The sequence below is a fragment of the Schistocerca cancellata genome, chromosome 2 (genome assembly GCF_023864275.1).
Source record: "Schistocerca cancellata isolate TAMUIC-IGC-003103 chromosome 2, iqSchCanc2.1, whole genome shotgun sequence".
Taxonomy (NCBI): domain Eukaryota; kingdom Metazoa; phylum Arthropoda; class Insecta; order Orthoptera; family Acrididae; genus Schistocerca; species Schistocerca cancellata.
In genome coordinates this window covers 396,381,780-396,398,965 of record NC_064627.1, presented here as the reverse complement: position 1 = coordinate 396,398,965, position 17,186 = coordinate 396,381,780, and the positions used below count along the sequence as shown (strand labels likewise).

Genomic DNA, 17,186 nt, shown 5'->3' with positions numbered 1-17,186 from the left:
GTAAAGCAAAACTATGACAATTGTTAGTACAGAAATGCTATTATTCCTTAGAAGAATTTCTTTATGATTATATGACAGTCTGAGCAAGGAATCAAGTGGCTGAAATATTTTGTTAATTAAACTTAGAAGTTTTATGCCTCATAAATGAATTTAATAAATATACTCTCTTTTTACAATAATACTGCTGTAGTTGGACGACACACAGTCTCTGTAAATTATAAGTTAATAATTATTGTTTCTGTAGTATACATAAAATTGTAATTGCGGTATTGACGAGTCCCCTGTACATTAAATCTTGTGATTTAAGTCTGTATGTTATGGGACAATAAAAATTCTGATTCTGACACCCAAGTCGTCATGGAATATTTGCAGTTTGTTGCGAAAACAAAGCAGAATAATGAAATAAATACTAGCAAGATTCGAAAGCACAACTATCATAACATGAGTGAGTGTGACGAAAATCGGTTATGACGATGCAATTCCCTCCATCAATAGCAGTGTCAAAACATTCAGTCCGAGAAACTTTGAATTTCCGTGCCGTTGACAGCCCTTTTGTAGAGCCGGCATTTGAAGTGCATTGTGGAATGTTTTGACGTCCCGTTCCGTCAACTGTGATTTAATCGACGTTACCCTGAAACGGACACTACAGATTAATTATACCAAGAAAAGCCATTATTATGTATACAAGATATCTTACATTACAGTTGAATGTCTAAACGGTGTATAAGCCAGATCAAATAAATAAATAAAACGTTTCATCTGTGGTAAATAGTGTTTTGTTTACCACTTTCCTAATGGCTTTGGAAACTACGATAGCCAACCTTGTTTTCAATGTTTTGTGACATGTAATTGTAGATGTAGAAATTGCTGTTTTTAAGGTGTTTGTTTGCAGACGAGCCATGTGAATGTTCCAGACATGGAGTCATCGCTTCTTGCATGTCCCATTTGTACTCAGCCGGGCTTCATTAACGTCGATTCTTTGTGTCATGGTCTTTTATATGCTTCGACGAGAGAGTTCCTCTGCCCTGTCTGCAATGATGTTTTGAGAGGGCTCGATAAATTTACAATACATCTATTTAGCCATTCCATACTTCGTGGGCAACATATAAAAGGAGTTCAGTCATCTGCCTCAACAGAAGAGCAATCTGTATTATCATCATCCAAAGTCGCTGGGCCTTTATCCTTAAATTTAAAGAAACCATTAATCATTTGCGATTCATTTGCCGACTTTCGTGTATCTTCACCAGTTCACGAAGATAGCAGACAGCACAAAGAGGAAGAGAGTTCACGGACCACATGTAATATACACAATTTGACATTTGAACACGGTGACTGTGTTCGTGAAGTGTGTACAGCCGTCGACGATAGTAGGAGTGCTGTTGATGATGCAGAAGTTGGGAGTACGTCTGAAAACACGCAAGAAGGAAGCAGTTGTGCGATAATCAGAAATAACGAAGCGAGTATTAAAGAGTTGAGAGAGTCAGAAACGTCTCCGACGGTCACTCAAAGCTTCCAGCAAAATATTTACAACTTGCTACCCTCAGAAGGTAAAAGAGTGTGTGCTGACGAAATTGCGATACCGATAACCAAAGTAACTGACAACGAGTCCACCACAGAGAAACGCCCGTCCAACGGAATAGCGAATCAATTTGGATCTTCAGGACACTGTACTAATAGCTCTGCAGTTTGCGAGATTTGTCAGTTCTCATTTACTGAAGATACCATTCTGGAAATGCATAAGCAATTGATTCATTCAGATCTGAGCCCCAGAAGCAGTGATTCAGTTTTAGAATCTGATAATGCAGACGTTGGCGATATGAAAAACTATCCTTGCCTTCTGTGTCCTAAATCATTCAGAATGAAAGGGAGTCTAATGGTGCATGTTCGGGTAGCTCACAATGGTTTCCCAGCAGGTAATACAGATTGTGCAGCACAATTCTTCATAAACGACAATAATTTGCATGAAAAGTAATGGTGTTGATGTTTGCAGGAAGACTGGAGTCATTCAGTCAGCGTGAGCAACGTGCCAAAGATGATCGAAGTTACACTTGCAGTACATGTGACAAATCTTTTAAGAAGGTATGCCACAGTACTAGTTTGAAATCGCAGGTTATTTTACAGTCTGTCACATAAATATTTTGTAGACAGTGTAATGGTACACAAAACCTGTACTTTACACACATACACACAGTGTTACAATTAGTGAACAGGGGAAAAATAACACCTAATATATGTACATAGGAATTTACATAGGCCTAGTTAAAAACGCTAGGTTGACAAGGATGAGGCAGGTAATTAATTGTTTGTGTTCTTATGATAAGAATCTTTCTGGTATTAGGAAACTAGGGTGGCCAGTGGTGATTAGAGCTTCCATGTGTTTGAATACAAGGCCAGTATGTTTAAAGTAGTGCAAAGTTCCTCCATTTATCACTATTGTATGATACTGCCTTGGTTTTATATTCATAATGCAACACTGGTTGTTCATTTCACAGCACCAACCACTGCACATGCTACTCTATTGCTCTTTTCTTGTTTCCTCTGCTGACAATGACATGGATTTTCCACTGTGTGTACCGCGGCTTCAAGTTTGTTTTCATGAAAAACTGACACAGCATCCCTACATAATGGGTGAGATGTTTAGCTCAGAGAGAGCATGACAGCTTTATCCATTGCTGTGCTTTGGTGTAAGGTTTCCTGAAAGGGGGAGGGGGCAAGGAGGGAAGATGTCATAGTGCAAAAGTGTGTTATGAAATGAAATCACTCCAACTCTGTGTTATCGAGAAGTAATCCTTCACTGGAAATAAGTTCATTTAATAATCTCCTTTTTATTGTCCAATTTTCTTCCATAATAGAAAAAAGCTGTTTTGAGTTTTTTTGTTTAGTCTTTCTAGGTAGATATGAGTTCAGTTTAGCTCTTATTCCATTGTCATGAATAAAGATGTTTGTGCAGTAATTATGAAAATTATTGTTCCTGTGTGTAACTGATCGGAAAATGCATTTGTATGGTGTAGTTTAAATCCTTACAATGAGTCTCATTACTATTTTTGATTGTGTTACAATGTCCCATTAATGTAGTTTGAAACTGTATTCGTATTGTGTGCAATTGTTCCCCATAAAATTATTCCATAGCCAAGAATTGAATGCAGGTGCGATTAGTAGGTAACTGGAAGGCACTGGCTTTTACACATTGATGACATGACTCTATGGCCACAAGATGTGGATAACACACTGTTTGCAGGTGTCTTTTGTGTGTTCATACCATTTCAGTTGAGAATCAATATTCATTCCCAGAAATTCAGTGTCGGTTATGCTGTCTTTAGAGGTAGACTGCTACCTAAATTTTTATAGTATCATTTTCCTTCTTCGAACTGAATTTCATGGCAATTTGTTCACTGCAAATTTATTGCATATTGTAAACAGCTTTGCAGGCATCATTTGATTTCTTTGGAAAGAGCATTTTTTCCCCAGTGACTAGAATGTTGCTGTCATCAACAAAAATTTTTTTTTGCTATGAATAACACTATGTAGAAAGCCATTGTTATATACCAGGAACAGCATCTATATCACTAACAAGGGAAGGCCTCAGACACAACCAACTGATTCGGCTCATATTTGGCAGGTCCCTTGTTTGCAACCCAAAATGAAAGACCCTCAGATATTTTGGCTCAGCAGCCACCCATTTTTGGAAAAACTACCCCTAAATTTCATGACTCACAATCGAGTAAGTATCGATGGTATCGATAGATGATTAAGTGTATTTCATAAACATAAATGGGATCTGCAAAAGCATATTTTCCTAAGTCAAGTAAAGAAACTTTTTTAACTGCTGCTTATATATACCCATAAGGTAAACGCTGTTCAAGGAAACCGCCAATGGTATATCGACCAAGACATATTAGAGTAAAGAACCAGTGTCTAATTCTCAGTTGCATTCTGCAGTTTTCCTTTTATTTGAATTTTTTTTCCGTTTCACAACTGGTAGGCATAGAAGGATTACTAAGGTAAGTAAATTGATAGAAAATAATTACAAGGTAGGCAAATAAATTTCTCAAATGACTTGAGTTAGTAAAGAATTAAAATTTTATCCTGGTTGATTTACAATGTTTGTTTCACTAAATATCGTACCTGTTCTCAATTCCTTTTGAACAGTGATTTAATGGATGGTACTTGTTGGATAAACACTTGAAGCAAAATACTAATAACATCAAGAACATCTAATGAATATAATATTTGCACAACTATGTTGTTCGTTCTGAAGATTCAGATGAATACAAACTTTCTTTAAATTGTAAAATATTTCTGGCGGGAATTAATTTTGATGCATACTACACATACGATAACATTGTCAGAAAACTCAGTGCTGAAAATTGATCATGAATAGTGCTGTGAAATTTATTGCATCTGGTTGGTTGTGTTATTCCTGTTGGGTTTCAAGAAGCAGACTGTAATTTTGAAGCATTGATATCAAGTTTTTAATATGGTAATAAGAATAAACATCACACGGTTGTTTGGTGGTATTATTTTTGCTGTGGAAGTCGCACATGACTGTTTTAGTTGGTCCATCCCAGGAGTCCGATATCAACAAAACCTGTCACCAGCAACATATGGTTGTAAAATGTTCTCAAGATATGTTTTGTAAATTGAATTTTTGTATTTCCCAGATTTGATGCAAGTGAAGTAAACATCCCCTTAACAAGTTGGTTAAACGATTGACTTCTTCTGTATCCCAAGGGCCAAATTAATCATTAGTTTCTTATAAGCACAGGAAAAAGTTTGAGAACAATTTTCCAGTCATTGTGATGGAACATTGGACCATATACGAATGTGTTATTTTATGTACAGTGCCAAGTGGAGAAGGATTATTTTTTTCTCCCTTGTGTGTTAATATGTTTAGAATGCTCATCTTCGCAGCAATCTTTCTCAGAATTGTGTTCATACAACAAGGCTTAAAATTTTAATTCTTTACTAATCCAAGTCATTTGAGTAATTTATTTGCTCATCTTGTTGTTATTCTTCATTGATTTACTTATCTTATTAACCCTCCTATTCCTACCAACTTTTGTGTGGGGAGGTTAAAGAAAAACAGACTGTAGAATGCAACTGGGGATCAAACACAGGTTCTCTCCTCCCTAACCAGGTGCCTTGGTTGCTACGCCAGTGGCACTTCCATTTAATGGCACAGTTCTTACGAGTACATAAGCGGCACCTAAAAAATTCCTTTCCTCAACTTATAGGAAAATATTCTTTTCTGGAGCCCATGTACACTGCCCAGTCACATTAAAGTGACTGTCTGTCAAAACGTTGAATAACCACCTTTTGCAGAGCAGACTGCTGCTGCTGCTGCTGCTAGACATACAGAAAGACAGTCAAGAATCCAGTCCCGTGGTCAGCTGTGCAAAGTTTCTCAGTTGGGGATCCAAGGTGCAAACAGCCCAATGCAGGGTTTAAATCCCGGCAGTTTGGTAGCCAGGAGAACACACGTGTGTGACACATTGTGTTGTCCTGCTGGAGGGTGCAATCTTGCTGAGGAAAACACATTGGATCTAGGAGTGGACATGATCCCCAAGGATAGATGCATACCTGTGTTGATCCATTATACATTCCAGAATTATGAGATCACCCTGCGAATGACAAAACAAACACATTGCCCAGACCATAACATCTCTCTCCTGCCCTGGACTTTTCCGATGATTGTTGCAGGGTGGTTGCTTTCAGATATTTCACACCTGTATAGCATAAAATGTGGTTCACCTGAAAAGGCCACTTGTTGCCACTCATTGGACATCCAGTTGTGATGTTGGCATGCAAATTCCAGCCTTCATCACCGATGAACAGCATGGGTGCATGACCGAGACACCTGCTGCATAGGCCCATATGCAGCAACATTAGCTGATTGATCATTGAGGAGACACTATTGGTAACCTCTTGGTTCATCAGGGTGGTCAGTTGCTCAATAATTGCCCATATGTTAGCCAGTACTCACTGTCTGTGGCTATCATTCACCCCTGTCATCTATGGCTCTTGCTGCACGACAGTTGCCTCAATGCCAATTTCGGATAACATCATTTTGCAAAGCATGGCCTACTTTAACCACGGTGGCACGCAAACAGTTTACAAACTTAAATGTTTTAGAAATGCTTCCACCCCTGGCCTGAAAGTCAATGATCATGGCCTTTTGAATGTCAGACAAATTGCTCTGTTCCCACATTTCAACGACGATTGCACAGTTCTCTGCATTGCCCCGACACACTTTATATGCCTGCCACTGCTAGTGCTACCCCCTTGCACCTGTGAGTGGTTATTGTGTGTTGACACAGAACGTAAATGGTGGTCACATTAATCTGATTGGACCATGTATTTTGATGAAAAGGCTTGGTGCTCAATTTTCAATTCTCTCTCAGTCCCGTTAGTTCCGAGTTGATTTTGTGTCAAGAACTTTTGGGGTCAATTTTCTCAAAAATTGAAAGTCAAAATTCCTGAAGAGTTTCATTTTAGGTTGTACACAAGTGACCTGCCAAACGTGAGCCAAATCAGTTGACTGTGTCTATAGCCTTCTCATTGTAAATCGCCATCTGGGAACCTAGTACCAGTTGCAAGTCGACTGTCTAATGGCTTCCAGGAGCAACAAAAATTTGGTTTTCAGTATTTTGCATGGTTGATTGATTAAAGAATTTTAAAATGCTGTCGTTACCTATTCATTAAGAGGTATAGTCTTATGTTAAAAGTTTAACACAATAAACAAGTATTACAGATAGAAATTATGTCTTTGTCTTGAGGCTACGTAACTGATGCTGTGGAAACATCCAGACTTTATTCATCCAGTATTTAAGAATGAAACCACATAGTGACTTCCAACCAACTTCACATATAATTTGAAACCCTACAAAACTTTTTCTTGCCGACCACTGATTGCAATGCCGAAGACATGGGTTTGATTCCAGTGACTGCTAAGGATTTTGCTTTGGTGGGAGGGCTGTAAAAGGGTGCACTCAACCTCGTGATGCTAGTTGAGGAGCTACTCAACTAAGTAGTAGCGGCTCTTATATCACAAAAACTGGCAGCGGCTGGGAGACCGGTGTGCTGACCCTATGCCCCTCCATGCAGCATCCAATGATGCCATTGACAGAGGAGCATACGGTGGTTGTACAGCACTGATGGGCCAACCACGACCTGTGGACGGAGTTTTTTGCAGTGCAAAGATTAGGACTACTTCCTTCTCCCACAGATTGACCCTGCCAAAAGACCTTCCTGTCCACTTCAAACCTTCTTTTCTATATATTGTTCAACTGATGGTCAGAATGGTCCCTAGGATTCTGGTTTGGAAAATAAGTCACAGGCAGGGAAGTATTTTACACACCCAACAAGCATTTTCAACCCAAATGTTACATCTGAGTTGGCATTCTGACTTCTATGTATGTGCTTACCCTGTAATCATTTATGTTGATGCAGACGTGTATCTCCTTAGAAAGAATTGCTGTACCCGTTCAGTGATATTGCAGGCAAGCTGTTATTTGCAATTAATGTTTTTTTTTTTTTGTGTGTGTGTGTGTGTGTGTGTGGGCGCGCGCGCAGATATTGATTGGACAGTAAATTGCGATGTTAATGTTAGAGATATCATCAATGGGAAACTCCCCAATTCACAGTTTGGTTTCAGACATGGAAGATCAATGACACGAACTGTACACTGTCTCCAAACCAATATAGAAATGGCCTTAGCAAACCGAGGGGGATAGCTCCATGCAATATTCATAGACTACACCAAGGCGTTCGATACAATCAATAGATCCATTCTAATGAAGAAACTGAAACCCACCTTAGGTCCAAGACGTTACCTGTTGCCAATCATTAGAGATCTTCTCACTAACAACTGGGTGAAAATACATGATGGTATAGATAAGCCCAGCCTAATACAGCAAACAGTTGGAGTGTTGCAAGGTGACCCACCGAGCCCCTTACTCTTCATCTTAGCTACGGCAGACATCATTGACACAATAAAACCCAACAATGTAATGTGAGAGATTACAAAATTGGCCATACTCAGTTTTGCATTTAGTGTTCAAGTATTTTATACATTAATTAGACAACATATCCAGAAGAATGTCAGTGAAATGATTTCACCGATGGAAACTTGTGTTGATACATAATATTCTTTCAGTGTCATATATGTGGTTTTTGAGCGTTAACAGATATATATTACAAATCGATAATCTGAGTCATTTTGGAGGGGAAATATCACATAAACATATAGACTATTTTTTTCTGAATGGTTTCCAAGATACCACTGTTTTAAACTCTGAATGATTGCCATTTTGGCAACTTTAATGCAAAAGAAATACACATAGCTGGTGCAAAAAGGTGCTGTATTGATTCTTGATAGTTGTGGCTTGGCCTACAAAAACTTTAGTTGGAAGGTGTTCCTGTGGCAACAAGGAGTGAAATACTTTGTGCTAGCATGGAATTTTCACACATTCCTGGTGGCTAATGGTAGCCCTATTGTGCCTTAATGTTTCCCTTGTGATTGTATTTGTGCCTGGCCACTAAGGCCACCTAACCTTTCTCCACAAGATTATTTGTAAGTGTGATTAAATGTTGAAATTTACTGGCAAAACGGTCTAAATGTTGAAATTTACTGGCAAAACATTCGGACAAGAGGGGGAAGTTGCTTTACTAATATCAAGAGCTCAGATGGAAACCCAGTTCTAAGCAAAGAGAGGAAAGCAGAAAGGTGGAAGGAGTATATAGAGGGTCTATACAAGGGCGATGTACTTGAGGACAATATAATGGAAATGGAAGAGGAAGTAGATGAAGATGAAATGGGAGATATGATACTGTGTAAAGAGTATAACAGAGCACTGAAAGACCTGAGTCGAAACAAGGCCCCGGGAATAGACACCATTCCATCAGAACTACTGACAGCCTAGGGACAAAACTCTACCATCTTGTGAGCAAGATGTATGAGACAGGCGAAATTCCCTCAGACTTCAAGAAGAATATAATAATTCCAATCCCAAAGAAAGCAGGTGTTGACAGATGTGAAAATTACTGAACTATCAGTTTAATAAGTCACAGCTGCAAAATACTAATGCGAATCTTTACAGATGAATGGAAAAACTGGTAGAAGCTGACCTCGGGGAAGATCAGTTTGGATTCCACTGAAATGTTGGAACACGTGAGGCAATACTGACCCTATGACTTATCTTAGAAGAAAGATTAAGGAAAGGCAAACCTACATTTCTAGCATTTGTAGACTTAGAGAAAGCTTTTGACAATGTTGACTGGAATACTCTCTTTCAAGTTCTGAAGGTGGCAGGGGTAAAATACAGGGAGCGAAAGGCTATTTACAGTTTGTATAGAAAGCAGATGGCAGTTACAAGAGTCGAGGGACATGAAAGAGAAGCAGTGGTTGGGAAGGGAGTGAGACAGGGTTGTAGCATCTCCCCGATGCTATTCAATCTGTATATTGAGCAAGCAGTAAAGGAAACAAAAGAAAAGTTCGGAGTAGGCATTAAATTCCATGGAGAAGAAATAAAAACTTTGAGGTTCGCCGATGACATTGTAATTCTGTCAGAGACAACAAAGGACTTGGAAGAGCAGTTGAACCGAATGGACAGTGTCTTGAAAGGAGGGTATAAGATGAACATCAACAAAAGCAAAACAAGGATAATGGAATGTAGTCAAAAAGTCGGGTGATGCTGAGGGAATTAGATTAGGAAATGAGACACTTAAAGTAGTAAAGGAATGTTGCTATTTGGGGAGCAGAATAACTGATAATGGTCGAAGTAGAGAGGATATAAAATGTAGACTGGCAATGGCAAGGAATGCGTTTCTGAAAAAGAGAAATTTGTTAACACCGTGTATTGATTTAAGTGTCAGGAAGTCGTTTCTGAAAGTATTTGTATGGAGTGTAGCCATGTATGGAAGTGAAACATGGACGATAAGTACTTTGGACAAGAAGAGAATAGAAGCTTTTGAAATGTGGTGCTACAGAAGAATGCTGAAGATTAGATTGGTAGATCACATAACTAATGAGGAGGTATTGAATAGAATTGGGGAGAAGAGGAGTTTGTGTACACATCTTGACTAGAAGAAGGAATCGGTTGGTAGGACATGTTCTGAGGCTCAAGGGATCACCAATTTAGTATTGGAGGGCAGCGTGGAGGGTAAAAGTCGTAGAGGGAGACCAAGAGATGAATACACTAAGTAGATTCAGAAGGATGTAGGCTGCAGTAGGTACTGGGAGATGAAGCTTGCTCAGGATAGAGTAGCATGGAGAGTTGCATCAAACCAGTCTCAGGACTGAAGACCACAACAACAACAATATTTAATGTTTATGTATGTTTTACAGAATATTGTAATGTGGACGGCAGCTGTTATTATGTTAATTGGAACTTCAAAATACATCAAAATTGGAAGTGGAATTTTTTAATAGGAATTGTAAAGGGTAATGTGGCATAAAACATGAGCAATCATATGTTCATTTACCTCATATTTGCTGCTTATATTTCAACTAGTGACAAATTACTCTATGTTAGAAACCATTGAGAAAAGAGTGCTTGTTTGTATCATGTTCCTTCTCCAGAAAGTTTATAGTATCACATGGTAATGTAATCCTATTAGTCTTGAAACCTGCTGTTGGTGAACTGATGTAAGAAGTTCTTTAACAGTAGGTCTAAATTCCTTAGTACTACAGAATTCAGAATGTTCACAAGTAAATGAAAAAGATTAAATTTTTAGGGTTCTGTACCTCAATTGGTAAAAGCGGAACACTTATAGGATCACTTTGTCTGTCTGCCGGACTGTTTGAAACCCTTCTTTGTCAGGAACAGGTACACATGTCAAGTTGAAATGTTGAAATTTATGTCACATAATGACCTCTACAGTCCCTCGGTGATGTAAAGAGAGAGAGAGAGAGAGAGAGAGAAGCTTCTAATTCAATACAATCAGAAGATATGCCATATATGTCACATATTTTGATGCTAGCAAACTCATTCATCAAAACCTATAGGCTACTTTAGATTCATGAAATTTGGCAAGAAGAAAAGTTTAACAGTACAAGTAAGAGAAAAATCCAAAAATGTCATATTGTAATAATATCACTGAAAGATGTTTTTGTGTCATTTGTTAGCCAATTTTGAACTGGAAATTAAAACATTCTTGAAAGACTTGGAATCCCTGGGACCGATATCTTGCCATTATCAATCTCGATAACGGACAAAAATCATAAAAAATCTTTGATTTTTGGAATCAGTTAACAGTCTATAAACATAACTAAGATTGTAAGGAATCCTTAGTGCACGAGTCGTACTCTAACCTTGCCAATTTTTTATCTATGTATTTTGTGTCTATATAGCACATTAGGAAAGTCATCTAAGTTCATTGAGTACAATCAGAAAATGAATTTCTACATGTTGTGGATGAGGTAACGTGATATGTACTGACAGCAGCACCACACATTCAAATGTACTTGTATATTGCAAGGCATAAGGAAAGACATAAAAGAAAGTAACTTTCAGGATCCAATTTCTCCCTCCTGGAGAAACAGGGGGTATTTTATAAATAGAAAATAATATTTAGAATTCAACTGAAGATTTTGTTATAGATTGTATGGAATGGAAATGCATAGAAACAATATGAGATGCTTAGGTTTCGGGAGTAGATGTACGATAGCTGTGTGTTGATCTGACACTAAAGTGAGGATATATATCTTTAAATGAGAGGGTTTCATTAGGAACTTCAGTTATCTTCTTGCTTGTTATTTATTTTGCTATTTTAAATTACCTTGAAAATTATGTTTGTTTTAAAACCTTTCTTTGTAATCAAGGGAATGACAGTTACTTCCTTTCATCCAGGTATTGAAATTACTATGTTCATTATCTTTGTATCCTGTTGATTTTCCCTTTCTCTTTGGCTATGTTGTGAATAAGTACTGTCATAATAATAATCAATTTTATTTCCAATTTACTAGCTTCTTTTTATTTACACAACCCTGTTGTGTACAAAAATCTGAAGAAACTCCTGAAGTCTTCTCTTGTTTTCTTGGTATTCTTCGATTTTCATAGCTTATTACATACTCAGTTTGAAAGCAAACATACTTTACTATATTTTTTTGCTATTTTTGCACATACACATTCACATTTATGAAAGAAATGAAAACTGACTACAATTTAACATATTTTTTTATTTTGTTGTTATCAGGAAAATCATCTGACACAGCATATGAAGACACATGATGGAAAACAGTGGGCTTGTGATGTATGTAGCAAGCTATTCACAACAAAATATTTTCTTAAAAAGCATAAAAGACTTCATACAGGTAAGTTGTTGCTTTTGTATGTTCTAATCAAAATTTTTGGTAATTTCTCTAAATATCTTCAGGCTTAGACGAGACTCTTCCTTCAGCAGTACAATGACCAAGATTTATTTCTTCCTTTTGCTTTGTCATGTCTAAGCAAATACTGAGTTTCTAGTACAGTTAAAATGCGGCCTCATAAGCAGAGAGACCAGTCTTTTAGCCTATAAGCTTGAGTTTTTTTGTTTGTTGTGAAATTGTAAAATATAATAAGTGTGACTGCCGCCAAAACTTTTTCCTAACATTGTCTTCAGTCAATGTGTGACATAAGAGTGTCATAATGTTGATAGTATATGAATTTCTAAAGAGGAGTGTCACAGTTGATCTGACATTAGATTTTGAAAATATGAAAATCAAGATTTAATTAATAACTGAAACTTACTCTTTTAAAACAATGCATATTGTCATATTATTAGTTGCTGTTTGTTTCATGATCAAAATCTGGCATGATAAACACTTCACATTTTCATTGATTAACAACAGGCACTTCATTATGTGTTTGGATGATTTTGCTCATAGCAGAAAAAGTTTTGACTGACTAAGATTGCTCCTATGTTGTTCCAAAACTTTTCTTTATTCATGGTTCATGGTTCTGCAGCCATTATGACATCCTTCCAGAGCTACACTCAATGAGACTTCTTTATTCACATTACCAGCAGCATTCAGTTTTCGTTTGTTATCAAGAAAGAAACTTTGCTGCTAACACATGGCAGTGATGACAGTTAAAGTGTTATAGTGATACAGTTGTAGTAGCATTTTGCATGATTTATTTGATTTGAACAGGGAGGTAAAAATGAGAAGTCCTAGCAAATTATTGCCCACACGCAAATAGGGTTTATTGTGTGGTTTCAATTCCTGTGGTTCTAGTACATCTGACCAGCACCCTTAAAGAATAGTAGGATGCCTTTTACTAGTTCTTTATTAGACACAGTTTCTTAAGGACTTGATAACCCAAATATTCTGTCTTTTTTTTAATCTCTAAAGCTTTGCATTGGAAGATTTTGTGTGGCACAGTTTCATCACCCTCACCACATATCCTACACATAGGAGCTTCTTTCTCTGTATCCTATACCATTGCATGTAAATGTTTTGTACGCTTCCCATGGCCTGTCATTAGTTCTTCCATGAGTTTAGTCTGTCTCTTGTTCAAGCCCAGGATTACAGAACTTTTAAAACATGGCTGGTGTCATTAGCTTGCCATATTTTTATTTTTGATTCCTAGTACAATATTCTACATCCTTTCTGATCCAGTTTCATAGTTTTAATTTTACCGTCACCTTAGTGATGGTTAACATAGGTTCTGGTTCAATAAATGGAGTTGCTGCATTTCTACTGGCACCCTTGTAAGCTCTATCATTGCCACTGATTCCTGAGTGACCAGGGACCCACAGCAGGTGTACCCAGTTGCTTTTTTCTAGTCTCACAAGAGCTTTGTAGTATTTTACAATGATCTTTGATCTCATTACAGGGGCAACCTTGAGAGCAGATATTTTTGCCTGAAATATCATGGCCAGCTTCCCCAGGGAGATTGTGCTCTCTAGTGTAAACTGTACCAGTGTACCCAGCCCCCAGTGCTTTTATCTATTTTTGATCCATCAGTAAATCAGACAATGTTTACTGCATGATGTCATGGTGCATTCTTCCACAGCTTCCTCCTTTCGTTTGTTACCTGGAAAGGCTTATTGAAGCAGCTGTAAGTTATTGCATAGTCAACCAGCATTTCCCTGCCCATTCCTGCATTTACCACATTGCCTGTACTGGTGTGGGATTCAGGATATCCTAAAGTAGCCCCTAGATGGGCAGTATGTTGCTCAATATTTCCTGATGCACAATAATATTGACCATCTAGGAATGAGGTTGAGAGGTTATTCAGTAATATTGAGAAGATCAAAAACTTTGTAAATATATTGTCCTGCCTAGAATTATTGTGCCGCATGGGAATATTTTGTCCTCTGTGAGCTATATTGAAAATATCTTTTGACAGTCTCTTGTGTGCTAAAGAGACCAGGGAGGTTATGTTACATTTGGTTTAGTTTATTGTTGTTGTGTGAAAATGACAAGATGAAAGGTGAAAAGATGAAAGAAAATAATTATTATTAGGGTGCATCAAAATGTGTAAATCAGTGGTCATCAAATTGTGGCCTGCAGGTTGAATGCAGCCCGATTAAGTGTCTGTGCAACCCATGATTTTCAGCCATATATCATAATAATGTACAGTTGAGAACCACGGGCCCCACAGACATTTAATCAGGCCACATTCAGCCTGTGAGCCGCAGTTTGATGACCACTGGTATAAGTCGTCGTGGGATGTTAGGGCAGATGAGTACAAAAGGAAGTGTTAAGATTGATGAACTGTATAATTTGTTGCTCAGTAAATATAGGGAATGGCTATGAAGGAAGGTGTTTTCTAAAAAATTTAATTGATAAAAACTTATGAATAAAAGTATATACAGATGTTTAGCTCTGTGTATACATTACTTACTCAAATATAATCCTTTTAGTGCAAATATTATTGTATGACAAGTTCTCTTAACTGTCTCAAATACTGTAAGATGAAACTGTACTTGTAAATTTCAAGTTTTTGAAGGAATTGACTGTAACAATACATCGTTACATAATAGACAAGTGCTGACTTTATGGAACTGTCTCTCTCATTGTGTTTTTTGATGATTGAGATGAGCGTCCACAGAAATTTATCCAGGGGGCCAGGGATGGAGGGGAAGACCTGGGCAAGTGCCTGTGTACTGGAAGACCGATGTATGAAGGAGAATCATTTCCAGTACTGTACCAAAGGTTGGACCAGCAACACAGAAGAAGTTATGATGATAATTATTTATTCATCCTCAATTCTGTTGCCAAGCTTTCGTGAGTGACCATTGTTGCTCCTTGAACCAATTTTTCAGTCACCTTTTTTTTCTGCTTGCAACAAAGTAGATAGCAATTGTCAAACGTCCAACATTCTGAACTACAGTTTTATTGCACAATATTATTGAACATTTCAGGAAGAATATTTGTTATTGTATTGCATTACTGACTTTCTAGGAGCCACTTAAAGGTATCCAGTTATTTACAATAGCCTGTATGCCCCTGCCGCTGCCTCCATTTGAACCCACAGGGGTAATGAGGCATGTCCAGCATTGTGTCCATCCAAGCAGCAGGTGTGTTGCTAATTCTGCCTTTTATGGCTAAGCAGTCAAGTCACGACACCTTGCCAAACTCCTTAGTAGTCACCTTTTGTTGCATTGTTTGCCCCATAAATAATCATTTATCTTGTTACAATGAAGTATATACTGTACATACTCTTGGGGTTTAGACCCTGCTTTTTCACACAGACCATTCTGGTGCTTATAATTCGCCTGGAAACATACTTCTTTATTTAAGGGGTCCATGATACAAGGGAGGATTGGAAAGTAACACAATAATTTTTGCTTCCCTGGTATTGCAGCTGAATGTTGAAATTTCCAACTATATAGTCTGAAGTTTGCACTACAGAGGGTATTTTGTTTTCATGTGCAGCTCTAGCAAGAGATGCCTGAACTGCTAAACAAACATGGTGCGCATGTTACTGCTTTCAGCTTGTGAAGAGCAGCAAAGTGTAGTTTGATATTTGTGGGCCAAAGGGCATAAACCGAGTAAAATTCGCAGAAACATGCGTGGTGTGTATGGGGGCGACTGTATGGATTATAGCAATGTCTCCAGGTGATGTGCATTCTTCCAAGAGTACTGTGCGAACCTTAGTGATTCTCCATTCTCTGGGCAGCTGGTAACAGCTGCAACCCTGCAGAATGTTGGTGCCATTGAGGCAGCAATTTTGAACAACTGGTATTTGCAACTGCGAAATTTATTGCAGCCAACATTTCCTATGATGTGGTGTACGATATTGTTCATGACATGTTAAAATGTCGTAAAGTTAATGCTCGCTGGGTGCTTACATATGACCGAAGGCCAGTGAATGATGACAAGCTTGAATCACTTGAATGCATTATACCATAGAAGGACATGAGTTTCTGAAAGAAATTGTCACTGGTGATGAGTTGCGGGCATACCACTACATGCCTGAAACCAAGCAGGCCTCTGTGGAGTGGAAACATGCTGGTACCCCAGTTCTAAAATTATTCAAAGTGACTCAGTTTGCTAGGAAGGTGCTTGTGACAGTGTTCTGAATATGCATGGTGTGGTATTGGTGGACTTCAGTAAACATGGGACCAATATGAATGCTGCAGCCTACATGAACACTGTGGTTAAGCTGACTCATGCTCTTCATGACAAATGCCACAACACTAATGCTGATGATTTCAAATTTCTTCATGATAATGCTTGCCCCCATGTTGCTGCTCCTGTTCGTGATAAAATCACCAGATTTGGATGGAAGGTGCTCCAGCATCCACCATAAAGTCCGGAATTTGCGCCTTTGGAATTGTTTGGTCCCATGAATACAATCCTGGTCAGACAATGCAGACAAGTGAAATCAGCAGTCCACAGATGGTTATTCTCCAGCCAAACAGGCTTCTATGAAACTGGTACCACAATGGGAGAAATTGTTGAGAACATTGGTGACTATGTAGGAAAGTAGGTAAAAGATGTAAGTTTGTTTGTGATTATTTGTTTTGTTTTGTTATGTATTAAACTTTTTGAAATAAAATTATTGTGCTTTACTTTCCAATTTTCCCACATAATTTCACAACCAGGGTTACCACTAGATACTTCAATACCTACTTATGGGTAGAGTTTCATCAAGAAGCTTAAGATTCTCATACATGTGCTGAATATGCTTCCTTGTAAATGCTACTACAACAGTTTTCTTGGTGATGACCCTTAGATCCAGTTTTGCACAGTG

At 38.0% G+C, this 17,186-nt stretch overlaps 1 protein-coding gene across 2 annotated transcripts in view; it reads left to right on the top strand.

Annotated features, from left to right (window-relative positions):
• Positions 1–796: 796 nt before the first annotated feature.
• Positions 797–17,186, top strand: part of LOC126161820 (zinc finger protein Xfin-like) — a 92,073-nt gene continuing 75,683 nt past the window's right edge. For both annotated transcript variants that reach the window (XM_049917922.1, XM_049917920.1), the window contains exons 1-3: positions 797–1,913; positions 1,991–2,079; positions 12,196–12,313. In XM_049917922.1, the coding sequence (XP_049773879.1) occupies positions 917–1,913; positions 1,991–2,079; positions 12,196–12,313 (1,204 nt within the window). In that variant the 5' untranslated portion in view covers positions 797–916. The remainder of the gene's footprint in view (positions 1,914–1,990; positions 2,080–12,195; positions 12,314–17,186) is intronic.